The 27,823-nt window shown below is 37.4% G+C and overlaps 1 protein-coding gene across 1 annotated transcript in view; it reads right to left on the bottom strand.

Moving 5' to 3' along the window:
- Window positions 1–27,823, bottom strand: part of LOC110171006 (protocadherin-15-like) — a 290,940-nt gene that overhangs the window by 53,449 nt on the left and 209,668 nt on the right. Inside the window, exon 26 of the mRNA XM_055150550.1 lies at window positions 26,424–26,536. Within this exon, the coding sequence (XP_055006525.1) occupies window positions 26,424–26,536 (113 nt within the window). The remainder of the gene's footprint in view (window positions 1–26,423; window positions 26,537–27,823) is intronic.

Raw genomic sequence — 27,823 nt, 5'->3', positions numbered from 1 at the left:
CTGATGACAAAATTGACATTCACAAGCAGAATTGTTCTAAGATGAAAAAGTAGCAAACATTATGTGGAAGAGCTGAGTCTTATAAAAGGTTATATTTGGTTCTGTACATTTCTTATAGAGTGATGGCCTCAACATTATAGGGACGCACCAATCCAGCTTTTTCAGTTCTGATTCTGATTCCGATAAGTACTGTACAGGCACTGTATTGCACTGCACTGGCTTTAAGTATTTACTACTACTAAATCCTTAAAGTCAGTGCAGAGACTAAAAATAGCATTTATTTCCTTTAAACTAAAATAAAATAAGACAGAACTGATCAATTATGAAGCTGTTATTCATCCCTTAACTAATTACAGAACAATTTTACATAATTTCTGGGCCAACACTGACCAGTAAATATTCTTATTACATCACTTTATATTTCCATCCAGCCAATATCTCATCCAGTAAATTTTTCAGCGCATATATCAATGCCAGTATCAGATTGGTGCATCCCTACTCAATAACTATAAAAATCTGACTATAAAGTACTGGCTTAGTTGTAATACTGAGCTAATCTGTGATGTTTACTCACACTTATAGTGTACAAACAAATACCCAAGAAAGACTGAATGAACACAGAATGAACCCTTGCCTTGATCACAGGCTCAATGCAAAGCTCAATGAGCTGAAAATGTTTAAAATACAAATTTTCAGGTCATTGAGAAACTTATCCCAGAATGATGTCACTGCAAAGTAACATATTCAGGCTTATTTGAGGAAGTTCTGATGGACGTGATTGGATATTCAAGAGAAAGTGTCTGCATTTGAAAGACACGAACTAAAAATCAACTGGTCCCAGATGCTTCTGTGTTTGAACAGAATGTAGAAGTGGCTGGCATGATAATGCCTTTTGCTTTATGTACAAAGAATATTTACAACTGACTTTTACTATAGTATATTCAGGTTTGGGTTAAATTTGTATATGAAATTAAAACTGTATGTACAATATTAGGGTTGTCAAAAGTATCCAAATCATTAAAAATCCAAATCATACTAAAACTAGTATTGAAAGTAGTCTGTGTAATCCCTCAGTCATTCAGGTACTATAAAAATTAGATCATGTACCAATACTTAAAAAGCCATAATCACACAACAAAAATGAACCATTTCTGAAAAAACTTTAGAATGATCTTGAGCTGTATCAGAACAAGTATAAGACCATGAATAATGAGGACCAATATGGAACCTATGTGGAGGACTTACCCAGACATAAGGTCAGACGCTGTATAAAAGAAAATGACATTCTATTATCTAAAGAAAGAGTGTTTTGTATTATCACCATGGTTTCACAACTGGCGATGATTATCCAGTCTATGTTTCCTATCAAAATCAAGTTAAAAAAAACTATTATATGTAATAAGTCCACTGAGTGTGCAGTCCTTGTAATTACGAACAAGCAAATGCCATACAGGACAATGTGCAACAGCTACACACTTTTCATGAGGTGTCCTTATTAATTAGTACTAGCAATGACTACATACCATACATACAATACTGGTGATAGCAGTTAACAGTTTGTGGTAAATGGCCAAAAATATAATCATCATAAATTGGCAATGTACCTGAAACTGATTTTAAAGGTGCACTGCCCAACTTTTCTGGTGGAGGGTCCACTATTTACTTGTACCATGGTATGACATTAAACATAAACATCTAGCATTTATTCATTACGGGTGTTTCTATTGCTCAAAAATACAATTATTCCTTTTGTGAATGGTAAATGGTCACATTTTTCTTTAGCGCTTTTCCACCTTCAAGGCACTCAAAGCGCTTTACAACAAGGAACCACTCACCCATTCACACACACATTCATACACCAGTGTACACAGACACTGTGGGCAAGGTGGGGTAAGTGTCTTGCCCAAGGACACAACAGCAGCATTCATCTGTGGGAGCTGGAATCACACCAGCCAACCTGTGGGTCAGTGGATCTGACCGCTCAACCTGTGATGTTTATGTAGAGAGCTGGAATCAAACCACCAACCTTCAGATCAGTGGGCGAATGCTCTACCAACTGAGCTACTGCCGCCCGAATAGAATCGACTCTCTACAGATGTGAATTTTAATGTAGCATAGTGCTGCAACCTGCTGCAACCGTCTCCCTTGTGATATATAGGTTTAGTTTCTACTGTGAAAGATTCTAGACAAAGCATAAACAGTTCCATGGAGACAAGAGGGTGGCTTGAAATGTTACGCAGTGCACCTTTAACAAGCAAGGTAGTCACTATATCAGAATCCAGTGACAGAAAGCCATGACTAAATATAGACTGTGAACATAGAAACGTACAGAAATACATTGCGATCGGTGTCAGGGACGGTATGAAATATGTGTCAAAATGAATATGCAAATGGCAGTACACGAGGAGGCCAATGATTTGTTGTGGTGATCCTGGAGGAGAGAATCCAAGAGGAGGAAGTCTAATAGCTATAAGACACAACCTACAGTGAGCAGTGGCAGGATGGAGAGAATAATGAGCCTGGTGACAGATGTACGCAGTGCCTCCCCTCCCTCTCTCCCTCCTCTTCTTCTCCTCCAGTGGATCATTCGTTTACCTTACTCATTACGGGTTGGCATTTTGGGCTGTATCCTCCTGCCCCTATTTTCTTTATGATCCACTGTACCGTCCTGCCCCATTGTTCTTCTTGTCATGTCTTTTCCATCTCAGTCTGCTCGTCCAATCTCATGTCTGGTTATGCTGTGGTCCGCTCTCCCAAATGCCTTCTCTCTATGACAGCTAAGAGACATGAGCGCAGTGACAAAGTGTACTCTGCGTAGAAGCCCATGCCTGCAAGACACTAAACAGCTCAAGTAAATAGATCATATTCAGATTAAGTATTATTTTGGGGTATTTGTACAAAGAGAGTTGTTGCCACTGCAAACAGATTTATCTTGTCATCTGTTTGCAGTGGTGGAATGCAATGAAGTAAAATTTGTGGAGTACATTACTTAAGTGTAGATTTAGGGTTTGGTAGGCATTTGAGAGAAGATATCTGTACTTTCTACTCCACTACATTTTTGAACAGGACTGAAAAGTGAAAGTATTTTTTATGATTGTTTCAGACCTGCTGAAAAGGCTGGCAAATAAGTCTCCCTCCAAATAAAACAATTCCAAATCCATTGTTTCTGTTGAACAAAATGCAACAATCAAAAACAGTACATTGAAGCTTTATTAGAAAAATCTGCACAAAATATTTTTACTTTTTACTCTTTAAGTGCAATTTTAAAACTGGTACTTTAATACTTTTTTCACATGATACTTTCATCTGAGTACTTATTGCTCCAATATCTGTACTTTTACTTAAAGGTTGTATAGAGGATTTTCCAAGGAACGAGAAATCCAGCGACTGTTTGTCCTTTTTCAAATGTTGCGCATGCGTGAAACCACCCCCCTCCCCTACAGCTCCCTACGTAGAAACGCCTTCTCCCGCCTCCTCCTTACACCAGAAACAGGTTTGTTTACAGCCGGTGCGCTGCACATGATTTGTAAACAACTAACTACAGTGTTGGTTAGGCAAGGCGGAGAAGAGAGGAGCGGGGGGAGTGGGTGTGCGGACATTTCGTTCGCGGACGAGAAGTGAGGAGCAGGGAGAGGAGAGCGGAGCAGGGAGAGGAGAGGGGAGCGGTGCGCGGAGATTCCGTGCCCGGAGAAGTGAGGAGCAGGGGGAAGAGCGGAGCAGGAGAGAGGGAGAGAGAGAGGAGAGGGAGCGGTGCGCGGAGATTCCGTGCCCGGAGAAGTGAGGAGCAGGGGGGAGAGCGGAACGGGGTGCAGAGAAGGGTGCGGGAGATTCAGTGCGAATGAACTAGCTACAACACGCAGCAGCAAGCGGACTCTTTCTTTGCCTTGAAAATGACGTTTTCAGACATAGGATATCGCTTTCGTGTCCTGAAAAACGTTTGTCTAGCTCTTGGAAATAAAGTACGTTTTCATAATAAGCAGAAGTGACCTGTCCAGTAGTAATTTGGCGACCAGTGCGTCAGTCTTTAGACCCTGCGTCTGCTTCAGTTGCGCCATCGCTGGAATGAATCTACAAGAATCACCTTAGTTTGGCTTCGCTGCTTTTCCCCTTGTCTTCTTCTTTCAGCAATCTCAAAAACGGACTTTCTTTTGCGGCTAACTGCTCCTAGATTCTTGTCTGCCATTGCAACAAACTTTGTGCGAACTGCGAGGAAGATATAGGTCAAAAAAAGCCGCTAAGAACTGTTGCGTTGGTGGAGTAAACAGCGTCTGTGCGTCTTGCGTCTGTGGACTGCGTGACAGGCGTACGTAAACCACGTACCGGCAGCGCGCAGGCAAGTCAGTTACGCTAGAAACGTAGGGAGTTTGATTGATAGCCTGTCAGCTAACAGATAACGAGGCAATGTCGTTATCTATTGGCAAATGTTTAGCTGGCCCCACCACGTCCAGAGTTGATGAATTTTTATTCTCTTTTTTTTTGGTCATCATAATTACAAGGCTACTGCATCTCTATAATGCTATCATTGACAATTTGAAACAAAAAAAATCCTCCATACAACCTTTAAGTAACAAAACTTAGCACTACTTCCACCACTGTCTGTTGGTGAGTTGACATGATAGACTGTAAGATAACTTAAAGAGTAATGCCACTTTTAATGTAAGTCTTTTAATTACCACAGAGTCAATTCTGAGCTTTGATGGAACAACATTGTTTATACGTGTATTGATTTTCAACCACCAGCAAGAAAAATTATCAAAGAGTTTCAACATTGTTCTGTGCCAAGGCATTAGAGGTTTCCCATTGTGATAAAAAAGCCCTCAAAACGCTGCAATCACAATTTTGAAAGATTGTTTCATATTACGCGAAATTTACTCTTGTGAGCTTTAAGCCATGCTAGAATAATGTTGTCTCCTCAAAAACATACCCATAATTGTGTTTTGTTGCATTCAAAAATGTTTGAGTAATCCATCATTAGTCTGTCTACATCTCCAAAGCTCAAAATGCTCAGCTACCTTTTACATTTTGTTCAGTAGAAATAGACATTTCCACAGATAAGATTATCCAACTGATTCTAATGAAAGTGCATGGAGTTTACAGGACATCACCACATGACATCATAATGTGGAACAGAGTGTTTTCAGTTTGAGAGAAGAGCTCAGCCTAAATATGCAGGATTTATGTGTTAAATGTATTTGAATGAAACAAAACACAATTCCAAATATGTTTGTGATGAAGAATGAAGAAATAATATTACAACAACAAAGAAAGTAGCATAATACTGGCCTGTTATAATGTATCGCTAATTTTTTAATGCCTAAGCAAGTTCAATATGCACTACGTAACTTTTCTGATGGGGGTTTATCACTTTTTCATCAACATTACTCATTTTGGCATTAAACTAGGACAGAGCTATGGTAATGTGAAGTGACATAGTGCACCTTTAAATTGAGCACAACGTCTTTGCTTCTGTGATGTTTCGTAATATCCATTTAGTGAGAACTCTGTCTAGTACTAATTTTGTTTTGAAATGAAAAATCCAGAGTTTGCACCATCTTCACTTTTATATATTCATCACATCACAGTGTTAAAATGACAGATTGCCAGAAGCCAGTTTCACCAGAGACATTTCATCTGATCACGGAGCAGGCAGTACAAAGACTAGTACATCTACCTCAAGCTATGGACTGAACATTAAGTGTGCTAAGTCGACTGTGACATCATATTTTCAGAGCTACACATAGTTTAGGGAGGGTTTGTCTCCCACTGTGAAACCTATAGCAAAACCTGTCAGACATTTTCTATTCTTTTCAAGTGATAGTACTTTTTCTTTGGCTTCTCATTTCAGTTTGCCAAGTCAGCTGCACCTGTTCATTGTGAGATAATGTAGCTCAAATGTACTTAAAGGTGCGTTTGTCACTTTTCTAGTGGGGGTTCTGTAACTGCATGTCTCCGTAGAGATGTTGTTACTTTCAACAGTGTTAGTGATTTTCTGATTCTACACAGTTTTTCCTATTGATAACATTGTACTTTGGTTTGAAATATCACATAAATTCACAAATGTTGACCCTGATCATTAGTGACTGGACTCACTATATTACAACAAAAACTTGCATTTTAACAATATTATTATTATTATAATTTTAGCAGCCTCCATCTGTATTTGATATTTTTCATCTATAGAATGTTGTCATCTGAAACCCAGAAAAATACTTGTGACTTCAGTGACATCACCCTGGGGGTACATCTAAGGTTTCGTCCACACAAGAACGTATTCGAGTCATTTTCGTTGCGGATGCAGTGGTCGTCCACACTAATCCGATTGAAAACGGCTCCAGAGATGGAACAATCTGGTGCCGCCAGCTCCCACGAATTCATCTGAGTACGGATCTGATCCAGTACTGTGTGGACGCCTGAAAAAGATGATATGCTGCTGACGTAGGGCTATGCGCCGCAAAGTAATTCACTGCCAAAACGCTAAGAGGCTAGAATATATGTCAAATCATATGTACGGTCTATATGTGTGACCTGCAGACGTATAATCTCTGAAAGATTTAACATGAACCATCTCCAACGCGACAGAAGCAATGAACAGACTCACCATTAGCAGAACATCCCTCTGTCACAGGAAGAGCACATATAAGTCACTGAGTCGTGTCCTTTAGTCCGACAGAAGATGAACCACATCAGGGCACAATAGCGAGCTGTTTTTTTGAGCTCTTAGTTCATGCTAATTAGCCATGCGGTTTTAAGTTCCATTTTTGTAAAACGTAAACAAATATGCTCAAAGCTGTGTGGATAGGGAAGGCTTGCAGACACAGAACAAACATGTCTGGACGCAAATCGTTTCTGATACGGTGATACCCGGATTTGTGTCAATGTAAACATAGTCTAAGACAAATGGAGCTTTAAACATGTTTTTAATATTATGTTTAAGACTGGGCTGAGTACTGCTATTGTTTAGTTTGCTATTTGGCTTCCTGTAGATCTGGTTGAGATTCTGCTTAGTCCTGTTGAGTCCAGATTTAATCCTGATGTAAACATAGGATCATCCTGGTTTTTGTTATTCTTTCAGGCTTTTATTAACCTAATCCTATACACGTGGTTTAGACCTGGTTTAGTGTTTGGAGGAATGAAGCTACCATGATGTCACAATAGCAAACACAGCCCGAAAAGTTACCTAGCTTGTTACTGTAATTCCATGTGAGGGGGACTTATTTGAGAGCACAAATCAGCTCAACTGTTTAATCAGCTTTGTCTGGTCAGATTATGTTCAAATAAAGCAAAGATAAGATAAGTCTAACAATGCCTTAGACTGAGCATGCCTACAGTTAGCATCAATCCCCCAGGAAATGTCAATTGCATCAACCGAAAAGTATCAATAGTGCTGAAGGACTTCCAGATCTTGCATTCACTCAGGTTCAAAACAGTAAAGTATATATTTTCCAGATTTAGCCTACAGGTAATACTATAAATAATATGGGTGGGAGCAAGAGGCCAACCAGTAATGTCTGTTGTGTAAGGTCCACTGATGGCTTCCTTGTAGATTTCCCTAAAGTAAACATTACATTTTATAAAGCCTATAAAGCAGTGGGCCTAAGCCTTATTAATTCTGCTTGGCTCTCGACAGAGGCCAAAGCAGTGGTAATATATAGTCAATAGGGAAATACTGCAGTTTGCTAGGGGGGCAAAGCTAAAATATCATGCTAAAATAAACTATAAACAAAAGATATAAGAATAGTTTTCAAAATCTAACAGCACCAGTATAGAAATATTGTTAAATGATGATGTATGCCATTTTAGGTAACAGAGAATGTAACATATCTACTTTTCCAGTTAAACTTTTCAGCTCAACAGCGAAAGAGAAATTTGAATTCATTTTCCGAACCCTAGAGCACTCTTCTTCCTCCTCTCCACTTGTTCTTTTACCGCTCATTCACAAAACAGTCCCTATTTGTGTCACTGTTCCCAGCTGTCAATCACTCTGTCATGTGTTCCTATCGTATTGTTGCTGAGTTTTAAGTCAAATTTAGCAAGTTATTCTGAAATGTTGATCATAATCAGGGCAAAAATAGACTACTACACCGCAATTGTGCAATATCTACTAGTGTAGTGGAATTTTATGTTTTGTTGGGTTCCATCCTAGATTTTTAAAGGTCCCATATTAAGTAAAATGGACTCTTGTGAGCTTTAAGCCATGTTAGAATGTTGTTAGCTCCTCAAAAACATACTTTTAGTTCAATAGAGATAGGTAATTCTGGGATCGAAACTATCCAAATGATTCTAGTTGTATGGAGTTTAAAAACACAGTGGACCATATGACATCACAAAGTGGATCAGACTGTTTTGTTTTTGAGTGTAGAACTCAGCCTAAAACTCCAGGTGTGTTTTTGATGAGGAAACATTATAACAAAGATCAGCAAATAGCATAATATGGCCCTTTAAGTGTTTTAAAAACGTGATTTTCAATGTTTAGGTGGTGAGTGTTAGCCAGGCTGGTGCCACCTAGTGTTTCCGCTCAATTTAATTTCTCTCCAGCGACTAGGTCAGGAATCAGAATACACTAGACCGTTTGCAAGGACCCCGGGCATGAGTCCAGGCATCAGTCAATCAGCAAAAAGCCATACATCCTGTGTTTGGTAACGATTCCCAAGATGGAGGATTTAAAGTCGGAACAAAGATAATATTTGGTGAATTTTATCAAGGTGAGAGACATTATCGCCCTTCTTCCTATGAGATTTGGGAAAACTGGTTACATTTTAAAAAGTACCAGCCTACTGTCGAGTGAACGAATCCTAATGCTGCGAGGTCAGATGGTTTTCATGAAGTGAAACCAGCTGATGAATCAAGCTTTGTGAATGTTAGTCTAACCAAGGATTTTGCTATTCCATGGTATCAATAGAATTTGGTGACTTTTTCATTTCAATGCATTTTTTTTTTCTCATAGAGCAATAACAAAAACAAAACAAAATAACATGTTCAATATTAATTTCGTGAACAAAAAATTTTCAAACTTATAATTAGTTCCATTTTAAATAGTGTAATTTATTCCCCCAAACAGTGTAATTTATTCTTTGAACTCTTCTCCAAATCACACGTTTTTACTGACAGAGGACAGGCTGTAGCCCTCTTGATTAAAAAGCCCCAAGCTGACCACTGATTTTACTTACAGGTAGTTGCTTTTAACTTAATATCCCACTTCAGTTTTTGAAATACTTGACTGCTTTCTGTAACAGTAAAATAGGCTACTGTCTGGGCAAAATATGCTCATAGTTTCCCGTTTCCCAGTCTTGCCTTGAGGCTAACTAAAGTGTATTTGGAGCTAACATCGGATTGTTATGCACTGGTTAATAGTGTCCTCGGGCTGATGAGAAGGAAGAGTCTTAACTATGACCCTCAAGGCAAGTCAGGCCTGCCAACATTCACATGAATATTCACGCAGTACACCAAGCAAACCAGAAGACCAAGTTCACCATAAGTACGCTTAAGGTTTCAGCCAAGTATTACAAAGTTTATGTCAAAATAAAGCTCGATACAGCAACTAAAACGTAACCTTCATTGACACTTTACACTGAAGTTGTTTTTTTTTAAGTTTATTCTCTCATACAGTGCCAGGAAACTGTACTGTTTTATGGAGTAAAATCTAAATCTTCCATTATCCTGTGTGAATTTAATATTGAAAGTTTAACCAGTGGAATACTACTGAATCATTGTTTGTCAAAGACTGGGTCGCAAGAGATTTTTTTGCTTTTTTTGTCAGCTTGTCATGATCTGCATTTAGGTTGAAATGTTAAAACATGTTCTGAATAATTTCTAATCATTTGTAATCATTTTATTGACTATTTTGTTCCAGTATAGCTGATTCAAATCAATGTTGAAAAGAAAAAGAAATGAGCTACATTTAATGTCCAAATAGGCGACTTTTGGATACCTTCTATTGCTGGTTCAATTCCTGTTTTTCATTGTTTAAAACTTAAGTAATACTAATTGTTCAGAGAGACATGATCACTCAGTCAGCCATAAAATATCCTCATTAATGTTCAGTAATGATCAGATCCACTACAAATAATGTCTATTGACTTGGGTCGCGAAGGTTTGTGACTTTTAAAAGATGGGACCCCGGAAAAAAAGTTTGAGAAACACTGGTCTAAATGTAATCCTTTAGTCTCCTTGTGGTTGGAAAGGTTGGAAATCACCAGCTTTATCTTAAAACAAAAAATAAAATGCCTAATGAAAATGTTATGTCTATGTCTGAAATGTTCCCTGGTATGCTATTAAAAGTATCTGTTTTAATTTATTAACTGCAGATCTACCAAAAAATCTCAAAAGTCTCCGAGGTGATTGCCAAGTTTTTTGCACATTCCTTGCAAAACAACACTGATAAAAGAAGCAAGCTGCATAATTTCCATCCACATTTTTTGTATTATCCTTTTAGCTAACTCACAAATAGTTCTCCAACAGTTACTTTCAGACAAACAAAAGAACTACAAGAGGACAAAGCTGCAAAAGATTAAGCAGAAAATCCCCCATCATCAAATCGACATACGTGTCTCTTATCTGCTCCTGTCACCTGGCACAGTCCACAGCGAGCTTCCAATTCTATGGTGCAGTATTTGTAGTGTCAGTCTGCATGCCCCAGTCTCTATCTTGCTCATCACTCCATCATATCCATCTGCAGTCTTCACTTTGCTTGTTTGCTCCAGTCGCAACTCTGTTCTGTAACGCTGTCAACGTGCGTGCCACTTTAAACACTGTGGTTCTTGTATGTAGGTGTCAATGCTAACATCTGCCTGTCTATCAATGTCGGACTATTCTGGAGACTCGTGCTCCTTTGCTCCTCTTGTTTTTGTTTTTTTAGCTGTGTCTTTTGTAAACTTTTGGAACTTGCTGGTTCCTGACTTTGATACGATCTGACTTTTGCAATAGTTTTTGTTCACAATATACTGTAGAATTTTCATGTTATAAAATCATTCAATTCACTGTTTTTGCAAGAAATAAATCAAACTTATAATTCACAAATGTTGAACCCTATTATTTATTAAGGATTAGCTCTACAAACTTGTCACAGTAATGTTAAGGTTTAAAGCGCCTATGACAGATTAGAATACTCATTTTAGGCAAATACAGTTAAGATCATTATTTTTTAAGACTTATGATGAAATGTCACAATTTTTTACCCAGTTTCAACAATTTTTCAGACTTTACTTCCTGGTTGGAAATCATGACATCACACTAAGTTACCTAGCAACCATGATCCAAAACTCCTCTAATGTACACAAAAACATTTTTATTTGACAAATAAAAATGAAACACCTTTATTTTTTAAAATAATATTCAACAAGTCAGAAAAATATGTTTTCAGTCATCAATGTGGAACTCTCTACTTCCTGTAACTTTCAATTTATTTTTCAACTTTTGATTGCAAATTACTTTTTGTTTGGTGTAAAACTATAATTTACATTTACAAGAGGTATTATCCCACCAGATTAAGTCAAAGTTAGATAATCATAAATACCTGTCATACTCACTTTAAGGTCAACTGATGACTTTGGGATAACGAAACCGCTTTCTTACACTTTTATGCCAACAAAGATGACATTGAACTTGGTTTCCAGGTTCTTTCTCTACTTAGCTACTTCCAAGTAAATTTGAATTCTAGCGTATAATGGCATTTTGGTAGAATTTAGAGATTTTGCTTTGCTGCTTTGTATAAAAGCACTTTCCAATTCAAAACTGCACAAAAGTAATGAGTGTACTCAGCTGTAGAGGACTCAGTGTATTTTGTTACCATTATAATTCTAGGCCTAAATGAAATAGCTCAAATGAACCAAAAAAGTCTTTGAAAAATAGGTACATCCCTGATAGGAATTAGTGTCAAATAGTTCCTGTCCCATGATTTGTCCTAAATTCATCCAGAGGTTCAGATAAAGTCCCAAAGCATTTGAACCCAAACAACAGTGACTATATTACACTTTACAATCTCATTCCCATTTAACCTTCTACTAGTGCTGATACCACTGCTCTTCTTTCACCACTTCTCTTTCATTCCCATGTACTCATTTTGGGGCTATCTTCTGAACATCATGCTTATTTGCCATTCCTTGCCACAGCTGTAACATTGCCAGTAACAATCTATGTGCGTCAACACAACAAGGTAACCTTCAGCAGAATCAGTGCGACGTATACCAGATTTATATAGCACCAATGTTGGACGTGCTTGTGTTGGTAAACATGGGGAGCCAGCCTGTCTGTTTATCTCATAGTTAAAGAGTTTAGAGGCCTCAGGGAGTTTAGTCTGTCTGCTGAAGAAACATGTTTAATTTAATACAAGGGAAGTTTACAGCCAATAAAATACAGGCAATAAAATAAGTGAATGGAAAGGACTTAGAAAGAGGTGAGATAAGGGCATGCCTATTCAGGGGAAACAAGAGATTTTAACAGTATAAAAGTTCTTGGTTCATGGGATACAAAAAGGAAAATGTATAAGATGTGATAAATAAAACATGTTCTGTATCGTCTCAAGGCTATCTCTTCACTCTGTTACATTTTCCATATGTATAGGGAATAATCGCATTGCCATCAGGTGTAATAAATAGTTTCTATTTATTCATTTACAATGGCTACCCTACTCTGAATTACTGATTTTTATTTATTTATTTATTTATTTATTTTTTAGTAAGAACAAACAAAAACAGAAATCCAGCTGTTGCGGCACCATAGTCATGACAGTCAGAATGTATTTATATATATATACATATGGTGTGTTCGATTATCCATCCGACTCGGTCGATGGTCTGTGGATGTTGCCTAGAGGCACACTCTGACACGCACCCTTTTCATCGGATGGAGGAACTCAGAAGAACTCAGAGGAGACCGAGCAAGATTTTGAGACAGAATCCAAGGTGACTGGGCCCATTGTCACTTTTAAGTATCATTGTGTTTGGATGCTTTGGTGGTTTAAATGACAATTTCAATAATGTGTTTGAATCACTGCCTATGGGTATGGCAGTCGGTGTTGTGGTGAGGCCAATATTGAACGAAGACTTCTTTTAAACAGGTGGATGTGACGTCATATCCGAGATCCGAGTGGGAAACAGATGGATAATCTAATGCACCAATGGTTGTCTTGTCCAGAGGTCATGTCATGTCTCCGAACTGGAGAGAGGAGGCTGCTGTTGCCAACCCCAATACTGACCACCAAAGATATGCCAAGAAAACCTGGCATCAGAACAATGGACAATCAGAGACATCTCCAGCACCTAAAACTCTGTCCCAAGAGGAGGAAGGAGACCTTTTAATACTGGACAGACAACAGAGAGAAGAGCCAATGAAGGCAGACCAACAGAGAGGCATCTAAAGCTTCTAAAGACTGAAGAAAAAATTTTAGGAAGGATTGGCAATGAACCCTGACCAGGTAGGGAGGGAGCAAAACACAACAAGGCACAGACTGAAGCAACACAAGCTTCACAGGAGAAAGAAAAGCCCAAGTTTGTCCTGGCTCCAACACCCACTGAAAATGCCAGATTTAAGAAAACCGAAGAAAAAAAAAACAAAAACACTGGAGCACAGTCCACCCAGACAGGCAGCTGAGGTTATAAATGATGGTCAAAATTTGTATAAGCCCCCTCAGTCAATTCAGGTGCATCCTCAAATCCCATCAAAAGAACAAAGACCACCAGGATGTCTTCCAAGAAAGGCAAGTGACTGCAAGACAATTGAAAACAGGGAAGAGAAACCAGCTCCCACAAGTAGACAAGCTTGTCATCAAATGTTCAGGCCCCCGCACCAAAGCCTAAGATTATTGAGGTGTTTCCTTCAGAACCACCAAAAGAACAGAGACCACCAAAGCATCTTCCAAGAAAGGCAGGAGATCATGAGACTATAACAGAAAACGTTTGTCCGTCGCCCAATGTTCAGACATTTCATTCAGCCCGGGTCCTAACATGAGCCTGTGATTCCTTCCATCTGCCTGATTGAGAATGAACAAGGTGCTGACAACGTTGCCAAAGTTGGAGGTTGTACAAGTGTCATTGCACAAACACAAACTTCTCCTCCAGGAGCTCAGCAAAGAGGCAACAAATTAAGAAAAAAGAAGAAAAGTGCCAGGGCTGGATTTGTTTTGTTTTGGTGATGAACCTGACGGCAATGTAATCTACCTCGACTAAATTCATGCCAAGATATATATGATTATTTGTTACAATTTTATATGAATCTAGACTTCCATAAATCAAGTTTCTGTTGTGCTTATAACTCTGTGCTAACTATGATTATGACTGCAGTATACTTTAAGTATCAAAGAGTGTTGATTTTTTGGTTTATGAGGGACAATATACATCAAATGTAAGATTAAAAAACAAAACAAAACAAAAACAGTCCACATTTTTCATCATTCTGAGACTCTTTCATTACTTACTACTAGGTTACTACTAGGATAAGAATATCAGTTTGCCCTTTCATTAGATGCCCTGCCTGATACCAACCACGACCCAAGAGTTTTGGGCTTCTTGGTTGTAGCTTGCTTGTCTAATACTAGTATATCCTCTTCTTATCCCACTTTCTAACAGAATCTCAATCTGTGTGTTTAGTTTTCCAATTACTGACCTAATTTCCGTATTCTGTCTATTTTTAATCAAAAGCCGTCATTGCTTTGGGGTTGTTTTTGCTAAGGGGAAAAACAAGCTTTATTTACAGTATCTGTGCCATCTTTTTCCTGCGGGTCAGCAAATATAACAATCCATTTTCATTTTGTCATTAAATCCAACAACACAAACAGAATCCAGAACGAGAAGTGCAGCTAAGTACACTTGAATTTTTACCTGCTATTGAAGGAAGTCATAGTGTTTCATTTCAAGGACACGGGAGTATTACTGGGAAACACATGTCCCGCGTGGCATGTTTTGTGGGGCATGACAAGCTATTCAGAGAAACGTACAGGTGGTGACAGACAGACAGAGGAGCTTTAGGTGCAAAACAACAAATACAAGATTTACCCTGGCTTTGGATTCAAGCAGGCTTCAACCTCTGTTTCAAACTTTAATGAGAAAAGTTTGGATGGAAGTATCACTTTTAACACCTCTGTGTCATATAAAGAACTAGGTATTTCTTTTGCATTATCATTTTTTAAAGGTGTACTATGGAACTTTTCTGGTCGAGGGTCAGCTATCAGTTTGTCTCCAGGTAGGTGTTATTATTTTGTTGTTGTAAGTCAGATCTGTGAAATATGAATGTATTTATGTTTTTCATGTTTAGTGTTAAGTTTAATACACTAAACAGTGTAACTTTTTTGTTTATTTAACAGGAACATTAATCAACCTTTCCGTAAATTCCAGGCAAAGCAATAATATCTCCATGGAGACAAGAGGTGCTCTCCACCAAAAAAGTAAGTTCACCTTTGATGTATTAACTTCTAATTTTAAAGAACCTAAAATAGAGAAAAGGAAAAAATGCTCTTCCAACATTTATTTCCCAAAAAGAGTCTAGAAGTGAGAGCATGGTGTGACCTTTAGGTTGCCGTGTTGCACGATCTAACAATCTTTTAATGGCAGTGTTACAGATAAAATCAGCTTCCAGGCAACTTCAGAGAGTATTGGCAACAGAAAAAATCTCCTACTACAATCTTAAATTCGACCAAACAGAAATTCAACACTAAAAAACACTGTGCTGTGGGCATATTTTGAGTTATTGTATCAAATTACAATGGATTATTATTTTTTTTAAATTGTGTGTTTCATTTTCTGTTTTACTTCATCTTTTTTACTATTTTGTGTAATTCTCTTATTTTCTCTTGCTAAAATAATAACTTTTGACACATTCATTTATTTAGTTAGATACCGAGATACACACTTGTAGCTGATATTGTTGATATAAAAATTTTTTTTGTCCTTGTCATATTCAGTACAATATTTAGTGGATGTCTTCTAAATACTATGAAAATAGGCCAAAACCTTCTAGACAAAGTACTTCCCTGATTTAGCAGTATATGCATTAGATTTAAATGATAGTGTTTGACAGTAATGCGTTAATTGGGTCTTACATGATGGATATCCGCACTTCCATTTATACGCTGTTGTTTCCTATACAAGTCAGTGGTGAGAAACTCCTCATTTATCCCAGTGTTTTTCACGCCACAATGTGCTATCTGAACCCGATTTATGACGCAAGACAAAGCAACACTTTACTATCACAATTTACTGATTAGCAAAACAACACTCTGATGTCGTTTCCAAGTGTTTTTGCCTCTTAACTTTGCTACCATTTTCTAATTAGATTTATTAACAAAGTGGTTTGCTCTGAGGCATTTTGTGAGCACATGAGGAGGTGGCTGCAATCACAGACAAGATTAAAGGGAGTTACGTAGTGTTATCTATAAAAAGGCAATATTTTTCTCACTTAAACTAATGGGGGAAATTGCCACAGGCTGTAACTATGTATGTGTGCGTGATTCAAACTGCATACTAATTTTGCAGGTGCACCAATGGCCTCCAGACAAGATGGAGGGAGGAGAGGGGAGAGAGGGGATAGGGCAGGGAGAAGGGGCTTAAAACAGGCTATGTTGAAATGTCAGGGGCTTGTTAACGTGTTTGATGAGAGCTATAGAGTGAAATGCTCAAATGGCAAATAGCTGCAGTGAAATAGGAAGGTTTCAGTAAGGATCATTATCAGGGTTTTGAGCACCGGCTTTGTCACTGCGAGGGTGGATATGCTCAACAAATAAGCTTACTTCTAAATCGGTTCAAAGGTTTAGAGAAGAGTTACAAAAAAGACAATGATGAGCACTTGAGACTGCTACCGAGGGAATTATAAAAGTATATTGCGTAACTTCTCAGATGAAGAATCCACTACCTGCTATTTTCAGCAATAAAAACATACAGTATGTGAAGAATAGATATGTTTAATTCATAGTGACACATTTCATGGCAACAAGTGTCAGAACATCTACCACAAAAGTTCAACATTGCACCTTTAATTAGTCTGTCATGGGCCAAAATGATGTTCTTAATCACTGATGATTTTTTTTTTTTTTTTTTTATGAATCAAAGTCCAACCTGAACAATTTCTGAATCAACCTTTTGACAGCAGTAACAATAGAGTGATAATTTTGATTCTATCTTGAAGAATGTTTTACCAGCACAAGCCTCAATGGGCTTCATTTGACCGGAGCAGAACTCTGACATCGCACTCACTTGGTCCACTTCTTTAAACAGTCTATGAGTTGTACACATTCCAAGCATACATGTAATAGCTACTCAGTCTACTGTATTTTTCTGATGATAAGTCACTCTTTTTTTCATGGTTTGGGTGGTCCTGCGACTTATACTCCGGTGAGACCTCTGGAGGTTGTGAAGTTGCTCAGAAGTGAAATTGAGGATGAAGAATTCGATGGATTTAGTGATTTGGAGTGAGATGGAGAGTTTGGTAAACTTGTTCTGTTCTGTTGTTTATGCTATAGTTATCTGAAGAACTGTTCATATGTTATGTTAACAGCCTGTTGTTCTCTGTTCTACTGTTATTACAATAACTTATCTTTCAAGATGAAATGTCAGTTCCTGGTGTCTGATTTTATAAAATAAATTTCCCCCAAAAGTGAGACCTATAATCTGGTGCAGCTATGTTTTTTTTCTTCTTCATTATGGAGTGACTTATAGTCCAAAAAACATGGTATATCTTTTTACGCTCAGTTTTCATGTTGCAAGACTTTTACATAATATAATATACACTTGCATACTGAATACTTTTTAAAAATCCTCTCATATATGTATTACACCCCTTTCATTGTTGTTAAATCCAATATGCAAAGCAAGCACTAGTCTTTATGAGGTGAATAAATCAATAGAAAACAGAATTGCTGGACCAACACTGTGCACGCATATCTCCTCCATAAATTCTGTTTGCATTTGTGGGCTGCGTTCAGACTCAGACCGCACTGATAAAAGGTTGCCATGCTGACGTCTCATTCCCTCTTCATTTTCACCGGGTCTCTGTGTGAATTTGAGCCTGTTTCTCGCCTGTGCCCCAAAGCTGAGAGGATGTAAACAACCTCCAAAACAGTTCTGTGGAAGTCAGCACTTTAGCAAGTCTGGGAGAGACAGCACAACAATGAGCAGTGCCAGTGCCCTGATGTAGACAGGTAGAGCTTCAAACAGAATGTATGACCAGGGCTGGGGGCTTGTTAGACCACCCACTGGATCAGCAGGTGAAGAGAGGGAGGGTGCCTGATAAAACATAGAGGAGGTTCACTGATACAATGTTGAAGTCAGTATAGAACTGGTTTGCATAGATAAGTTCGACTAGTTCAGCTGTTTCAACATTTTATTTTGATATATATATATATATATATATATAATATACTACAGGATTGTTGGATCAAATCAACTAGAGTGCTTTATGTGTTGGAAGAGTGTCTGGATAGCAAAAATGCTGGTATAAATCATACACTGCATATAAATCGACATTGCAAACCCGCTAGCCAAATTGGAAGTGAGCATGGGGGTGCTTCCGGCTTTATCAGCTCTGGCTCCAAGTCACTTTACATTGAAAAATGGTCAACCCTCTCTCTGTAACTGCTGCAGTAAGCCTTGTCATTTTTGTCTGTTAATAAATTCCTCTTTCTAATTTGGAACTCAACTCCAAATTTCCTATAAATGCTGACCTAGTGAGCTTGTGTTAGGTCACACTCCTTTATATAGTCTATGTATGGTATGAACAAGAATACAAATTTTTTTTTTTTTTTTCAAATTAAAAAAAAAATATTATTTTTTAAATATGTTTGGCAGAATGTACACTGTGTGCACAATTATAAGGCAAGTGGGTATTTTTGACCATATCGTGATTTTTATGCGTATTCTCAAATTCTAAGGTCTATAATCTTGAATTCTTATTGGATTTACCGGTAAGTATATCCGGTGATGTGTATTTGTCCAATGAGGGAGGGTGTGGCCTAAGGAGATCCACACTCTATATGAAGGTGTGCAGAATTATTATTAGACAGCTTATTTCCTCAGGCAAAATAGGCCAAAAAAGACATTTAACTGACTACGAAATGTGATTTTTTATTTTTTTTTTTCCGGAGGGATGCAGCAGTCTTGAAATTGCAAATATATTGGGGTGTGATCACAGAACTATCAAACATTTTGTTGCAAATAGTCAACAGTGTTGCAAGAAAGGCGTTGAGAAAAAAAGAAGCATAAAACATGAAGCTACCAGTAACCGATTATCCTCCAGCGCTGTCATATTCCAGAACTGCAGCCTACCTGGAGCGCCCAGAAGTACAATGTGTTCAGTTCTCAGAGACATGGCCAAGGTAGGGCAGGCTGAAACCTGACCACCAGTGAACAAGAAACATAAACTGAAATACCTGAAGACAGATTTTTCAAAGGTTATATGGACTGATGACATGAGAGTGACTCTTGACGGACCAGATGGATGGGCACAAAGCTCCACTTCGACTCACAAGGGGGAGGTGGGGTACTGGTATGAGCTAGTATTATTAAAGATGACCTTTTTGGGTTGAAGATGGACTCAAAATGAACTCCAAAACCTACTGCTAGTTTTAAGAAGACACTTTCTTCAAGCAGTGGTACAGGAAAAACTCTGCATCTTTCAAGAGGTCTATGAGTTTGATGCAGGACAATGCTCCATTGCGTGACTAGCCAGTAAAGGCATTAAAGATGAAAAAAAATATGAAATGGCCCCCTTCGTCACCTGACCTAAACCCTAATGAGAACTTGTGGGCCTTTCTTAAACGGGAAATTTATGGTGAAGAAAAACAGTACACCCCTCTGAACAGTGTCTGGGAGGCTGTGGTTGCTGCTGCACAAAAATTTGATCGTCAGTATATTATGAAACTAACAGACTCCATGAATGGAAGGCATATGACCATTATTGAGAAAAAGGGTGGCTATATTGGTCACTGATTTTATTTTTTTATTTTTATATCTTTTTTATTTTATTTTTTTTTTGAGAAATGCTTATTCATAAATTCTGAGATGTTTACAGATGAAAATAAACAAGTTAATTTTTCGTTTAGTTTTGTAATAATTCTGCTCATTAATAGCCCAATAATTGTGCACAAATAGATTTTCTCAGAAGAAAGCCAAAACTTCACTTTTACTTATATACTTATAATATTCAGGTTTGAGGTTTAGTAACATTTTGAATTGACCGAGAGCACTGTGGTTGTTCAGTTATAAAATGAATCCTCATAAATACAACTTGCCTAATAACTATGCACACAGTGTATATCTGAGAGAATACTGAACTATGAACTGCTAAATGAATCCAAGAATCACATGCATTTCATGTTTGAAGTGGTTTAAACTATAGGGTTAGCAGGTGTTATACATAGTTTGCATGCATTTGCTAATTACAGCCATTCAGTGATTTCAGCCCTACACTATTAAATCCACTCAGAGTTTGGGCACACTGAAACACTAAAGCAGATTGGTATCGTCGTATGACTATCCTTCATTATTTAGATACTATACAACCAGCAGACATATGCTTTATATTTCAGCAGTGAATCAATATTAGTAATTGGTTTGCCTGTGGCTGGAAGCAAAGCCCTACAAATTCATTATGCAGCATTAGTCAGCTGAACTCCCAAACCTCAGTGGTCCAGTGGTAAGCTCCTATTTAATAAAACACGGATGTCTATTCTGAGACACTGCACTGTACTCTGTGTGCATAGAAATGTCAATAATGCATAATTCGAAAGAGGTTTCATTTTAATATAATTGCATATACACACAAATGGCTGTACTTAATGGTCCTATATTACACAAAATATCTTCTTGTGAGCTTTAAGTTGTAGTATAGTATAGTATTGTTACCTCATCGAAAACTTACTTGGAGATGTGTTTTGTTTCATTCACACATTTGAGTAATCTTTTATTATTAATCTGTCTATATATCCAAAGTTCAAAATGCTCTGTTCCACCTTGTGATGCCATTTAGTGGTAGTTTTCAACACCAACCTTTAGTTCAGTAGAGATGGGCAATTCCAAGGCTGAAATTATCCAAATGATTCTAGTGAAGGTGCATGGAGTTTAAAAACACAGTGGAGCTATCCCTGTATTACCACATCACAAGGTGGACCAAGGTGGAGTGTTTTCTGTTTGAGAGAAGAACTCTGCGTAAATGTTCAGGGTTGGTGTGATAAACATGTGTGATAAAAACAAAACCTAACTCCATGTATGTTTGTTATTAGGAAACAACATTATAACATAGTTCAGAAAATAATCTAATATGGGCCCTTTAAGTTGTCACTGGAATTCACAACAGCCCTAAGTACTTGGAGGTACGAAAAAATAACAAGGTACCAAAGTAATTGAAAGTGTCAGTACAAATGACAATGTCTAACAAATTGAAATGGAGCAGGCACTACAAGGAGTAATTACAATATTGCCATAACCACACTGAACAGATCGCAAACTTTTGTGAGAATAAATCCGCCATCTTTGTTGTAAACAGGCAAAACATCCATAGAGATGTATTTGCCAAAAACAATATAAATAGTCAGCACAAGAGCTGTGAGACAACCACATTAATTAGTATCTGAAAATGTCTGACTGTGAGACTACTGCAGCATGAAAACACAACCCAGCGATATACTACAGTACTACTACTGCTACAAGGCAATCCCGAATTATAATTTCATATTAGTTAATTACTTTTATTAGTATTATTTAAATATCTCCCCATCTACAGCAATACATTCTGAAAAGTACTTGAGTAAAAGTATGTGTAAGAAACTTTGGTCACACAAATAGTGGTAAATGGTTCAGGTTTGGTAATAGTCTCACAATACAGCAATTTCAGACTTGATTTCATTACTATGGAATAGATATGATACTCATTACTGATTCCAATACAACTGTAATAATTAAAAAAACTCTCTTTTTGTCATATTTTCTTTTATATTATTATGAACTCTCATATCTGTGTATTCCCTTAAATGCGAATTATATAGTTCTGTGTCGACTCAACACACACTGCTGCCATCGCCTTGTCGCCGTCGTTTTTGATTTATGGATCTGCATCGAGGCCTATGCGCTGTGAAGCTATTCACCGCCACAACGCTAGGAGGCTAGGATTTTAAAATGGTGTTTGTTTATACAAAATGAAACGGGAAAGCGGAGTACCAGAAATGTATGTAGCCCTTATTGTCTGCGTCACTTCCCCTTGCCCCCTGTGTCATTTCGACGCTTAGAACATTTCGGAGGTGCACGTTGGTCGACACAGACGCTCTGTGAATGGGGTTCATGGAGACGGAGACAGAGTTGATGCTGGACCATAAACTGACCTTAAGTTGTCCAGTTAGTTTCTATAGTGGTGGATGGGTGTATACTCGTCTGTGTGGTCATTTACTTACTCTGATACAATTTAACATCAGTCTAAAGCTATTCAGGAAAGGTTTGCTTCTGTCCTGTGAATGTATATTTTTTAGTAATTGCACCTGCTCGGATGAGTATCTAGTTTCAATACTAGTTTTAGTATCAATTAGTATCTGATTTCCAGTACTTTTGACAACCATACTTAGTAACTACTTAATTAAAGATGGAGTAGTCCGGACTGGGGTTTTAATTATGTAGTTACTATAAGCCTGGATCCTTCTTAGAAATATTACAAGTCTTTTTCATGCTTTATTGTGGCTATATATGGTTATTGTAAGTGTTAGCTAAACATTATTCTTCCAATTGGCATGAATAGCAAAATGTGTGCATGAATGATAGATGGACATTTTCCACGGTACAGTTTATGGCTCTTTTAAACCTAAAACTGTATACGCGGTTAAAATGCACACTCACACACACATTTGGCTGGGAGCTATGTTACATATTCATAAAGCTAGTATTATATAGCTGCCTGACATGCCTCCCTCTATTTTGCCTCTAACCCTTTTCCTAAAAATAGACGTAGGGTTTACTCAGCTCTCCGTGAAAGACAAGGCTTGACGTCTCAGCTTTTCTTTTTCTTTTTTTTTTTCATTTGACCAAAAGTGTAAAAATGCGTGAATATCGTGGTTAAATTTGGCATAGCTTAAAGGAGAACTCATTACTTTAGATGATAGCGTGACCAATGTGATGGTATGGCTACAATAAGATGGGAGGTGGTGTGACTAAACTGCATCAGAGTTTATGCAATTGGTAATAGCAATATAACGGGGAAAGTAGATATAGGACAACTGACTGTAGCACAATTGTAATGCTATTTCTAGGATGGCCTATAGTCACTGCTGATTTTAAAGCTGCTAAGATATAAGTGTTTGTTTAATTTTTACAGGAAGGGATATGTCTACTAAAGCTTTTGTACTACTTGAAGACCACCCCAGTCTGCAGTTTTTGGTATTAATATCATGATAGGTGAATATCAGCCTATCTCTAGTACAGAAGTAAATGAGGAAATGCAATAACTCAGCCGCACTCAGTCTGTTGTACATTATGAAAAAGATACAGATATTCACAATATTAAATACCAAAGTAACTGAGCGAGTGTCAGTACAAATGAAATCTTCTAACAAACTGAAATGCACCAGTTACTGCAGGGGGTAATTATAATACTGCCATAAAAACATTGAACAGATCGCAAACTTTCGTGGGAGTAAATCCGCCATCTTTGTTGTAAACAGCCAAAATATCCATAGAGATGCATTAGCCAAAAATAATATAAATAGTCAGCAGAAGAGCTGTGAGACAACCACATTAATTAGAATATGAAATGTGTAACTGTGAGACTACTGCAGCACAAAAACATAATCCCAAACTATCTACCATACTACTATTGTAATAATTATAATTCCATAGCTTCCTGAATACAGCAATATATTCAGTAAAGTACTTGAGTAAAAGCATGTATAAGAAACTTTGGTGACAATACAGTTTTTACATGAAGGGACATGTTTACAAAAGCTCTTACGCCCCATGAGGACATAGCCTAAATAATCAGCCGGTTTCACTTTGTTTCACTTCATAGAAACCATCTGACCTCGCAGTGTCATTTAACCAATCTCTGCTCTTTGGTAGTCACATATGTAATGTGCCACTAAAGGGGCTAACTGGTATATTAAGCTTTTTCCAAATCCCGTAGGAAGAAGGACAATAACGTCTTTCCCCTTGATAAAATTCACCAAACATTCTCTTTATTCAGGCTTTGAATCCTCAATCTCGGGAATCGTTGACAACACTGTATATATTTTGTGAACCGTCTAGTGTAGTCTAGTGTTTGATTCCTGACCTAGTTGCTGGAGAGAAATGAAATTGAGTGGAGGCACCAGCTTGGCTAATGAGGACCACCCCAGTTGGATTAACCCACAGTATTTGTTAGTAAACATATTATGATTGCTAAATACCAGCCATTCTCTATTACAGATGTAAATAAGGAACTGAGCCACATTGTACATTCTGAAAAAGTAATGTGCTACTATTCTGCTTGGTCTGTGAACTTTGAGAAAGAATCTTGGGTATTTCTTCAACAAAATTCCACAAAGTAAAAATTCTTCAAAAGTCCTAATATCAGAATGCTACCAAAACATTTATTCAGTACAGTAATTCACATAGTTGTACATGACATCCCCAAAAAATTCAGCTGAAGAAATTGCTTTAGAAAAAAACTCTTGTGTTACTTGTGACAATGACAAAGGAGAAACCACCGTGAGCACAGTACAGAGAACAAACTCCATAATAGCAACAGCTGTAGCCACCAGATAACTCCAATTAACACATGCGACCCCTCCCGCCCCTCAGCCCCCTGCATATGCCGGTCATTTTTACATTCATTATTCACATACACAAAACTTAATTAGAAAACAAATCACACAGCACCTCTCTCAATATTCAAACCACAACATTAGTCAACAAATTGCAAATAAATCTGAACAGCTTTAGTCTGTCTTTGCTCTTGCATCTTATTAGTATTTTGTCTTTAAAAGTGCACCATATGTCTGGAATATTTCAAAGTATTCAATTACATGCATTTTATCGCTGAAAATAGAACCATTGCTATCTTGTCTGTCTGTCTCCAAATAGGTAAGTTTAATACTATGATGTGGAACATTCTAGACAAAGTAATAACATCACCATGGAGATAAGCCAGCGAACAGACGCGGCTACACAGTGCACCTTTGTCGTATGATCTGTTATAGGAATACAAAGTGCCTAACAACAATGATCATCAGGAAACAGAGGCAGCGTATGTGATTGATTTGAAGGTGCACTGCATAACTTTTCAGATGTGGGTTACGCCGGCTGTTTGTCTCTGTAAAGATGTTATTTGCCCAGAATTCTCCACAGTATGACATTAAAACATAACGTGTCCATGGTCACAAGTTATTACGGTATTGGTCAGATCTGTGGAGAGTTTGAGACTTTGATTAATAGAAGCACCTGTAATGAAAAGAAAATGCTAGATAATTTTTTTTATGCCTTACTATTGAACATTACAGGTAAAGCGATAAGACAGTGCACCATTAAAGCAAATGTAATCCTGGGATTTTCATTAAATTGATTTTGTCTAGAATCTATGGATGAAAGTGTCTGTTTAAAATTGTTCACTGTAACTTAAATATTTACTATGGACTTTTTTTTTTTTCCTCACCAAAGCACATCATTTGAGTAATCAAACTTGAATTAGCTCAGCAAACATTACCAGTCCTATTCCCACAATATATCACCTTCTGCCTGAACAGTGAGACAGAGCCGCACTGGATCTCAAAAGACTGTAATTAAAAACTTCTGTATGCTGCTTTGAGATTTCAGCACAAGTACTTTTCTTTACAGTAAACTAATAGAAAAAAAACTTCAAGAATTTGATTGAGGTCACGCTGGTTTTCTTTCACATACCGCAAATGAATAGTGGACTAGACTCATTTTTCGATTCTTTTTCTTAGTATTTTTTCAATTGTTGAACCATTCAGCAAATTAAAGGTTCAAAACTAGGTGAAAGTTTTAAAAAAATCCACCAGCTCACCAAACAACCTCTGTGTAAAGCTTTCACAATCTAAATAATACTAAGACCAGTTATATTATCTTTAATCAATAGTTACAGTTTTCACTTGTCTAACCTTGATTTTAAAACTGCACCAAGAATCCAGATTGAAAACTGACATTGTACCACCCACTTGCCTTTAACCAATATTAACAGAAAACAGATTATGAAACAATATTTACTTTAAAGCTCCTTAAAAATTCTAAATATTACACCGAGCAAAGGATTTTTAAAAATAAACTGTTAACCTGGCCCACTTAGTCCTTTCTCACGCTCATGCTTCCTCACTTTTCACCAGTAAGCTGCTTTTACAACATACCATAGGGATTAAAAATGTGTTTTTTAGGAAACTAGAAGAAATACAAATGAGGTACAAGACCTTTAAGCACTACGACAGGGCTCAGCTATGCCCTGGGCCAAACTAATAGTACTTTAAAGTGTAGTACCTGTATTCTTCCTGAGTGAAGACTGGGATGACTGAAGGCTGTAATACAGTGATCTCCACCAGCGCTGAGCTCTTCTTAATAGGAACGCCGTCGTCATAGGCAACCACCACCAACTGTCCATCACACAGAGAAAACACACAAAAGTTATGTCTAGTATGGTTTAATGTGCTTGTTGGAGCAAGGATGAACTAGTCATCTTTACTTCTTTCTGTTCTTTTCATACTTTGCAAATGATGGCAGCAGCATTCACTGGGAGTTGATGCTAACTGGAGGCTCTTCTCTGTCTGGAGCTCAATTATTCAAGTTAGATTTTAATCTGAGCTTTGTTTTTACACAATCTGACCACATTGAACTAAGTTAGTTGGAATAACAACAGGTGATTTGATGTTGTATTGTTAAACAAGTCCTTCTCATTTAACATTGCAGTGTTGCTAGAATAAATCAAACTATACACCAAAACAAATGTACAGTTTCAATCCACTTTGTATTTTTTCTTTTCTATGGCAACTGCTGTATGTTCTGCCTTAGACATGCATGCACAACACCCACACTGCAAAGTATCAATACACATTTGTTCACATAGTTTTGCTGTTTTTGTTTTATAATATTATTAGAACAAAACATCACAGAATAAAGCTAAAATATTTATTAGATTAGCATGAAATATTGAAAAAAATATGTGGAATGACAGGTGGATTGACCAATAAGAAACCCAGGGATTATTCTATGTAGAAACAAACATGGCGATTTATAGGCATATGAAGACATGTTGGAAATCTAACAAATAAAAACAGAATTGAGAACAGTGTGGACTTCTGTCATTACAGCAGGTGAAGAAGTAAGTGCTTCATGGGAAGTAAGTTAAACAGTTTTTTCTAAATGGTCTTGACATATTTAACACATTTCGGCAATTGGTTGACCTCAAACTTCAGAAGGATTTCCTGTGAGGAGATCATCAGACCACTCTTGTATTCAAAAAGAAAGTACAACTAATTGGCTGGCTATTCCAATCAGTGTTGGGAAGGTTACTTTTAAAATGTATTCCCCTACAGATTACAGATTACATACCCCAAAATGTAGTTTGTAACGTAATCCATTAAATTACCTAAAGTGAGTAACATAATCTGAATACTTTGGATTACTTGATATTGTCATGCTTTTTAAAATGGCATGAATGTAGCAACCACATTCTGAAAATTCTTGTTTGTTCTCTTCAAATTGTCTGTTGAGCCCAAGTCTCCATGAATAAGCAACTGTTTGCTGTAGAGAAGCAAAGACCAGGATCTGTTAGGATTAGGATTTGGATGTTAACGTAAGATGTTTTAGTCCTGGTTTTAGTAATGGTTTAGTCCTGATTTTAGACCTGGTTTAGTTCTGGTTTAGTCCTGGTTTTAGTCCTG

Source organism: Boleophthalmus pectinirostris, unplaced genomic scaffold (assembly GCF_026225935.1).
Source record: "Boleophthalmus pectinirostris isolate CB_2022bp ecotype Guang Dong unplaced genomic scaffold, ASM2622593v1 HiC_scaffold_14, whole genome shotgun sequence".
Taxonomy (NCBI): Eukaryota; Metazoa; Chordata; class Actinopteri; order Gobiiformes; family Gobiidae; genus Boleophthalmus; species Boleophthalmus pectinirostris.
Note: the sequence above shows the minus strand (reverse complement) of the source record. Positions and strands in the feature narration are given on the sequence as shown.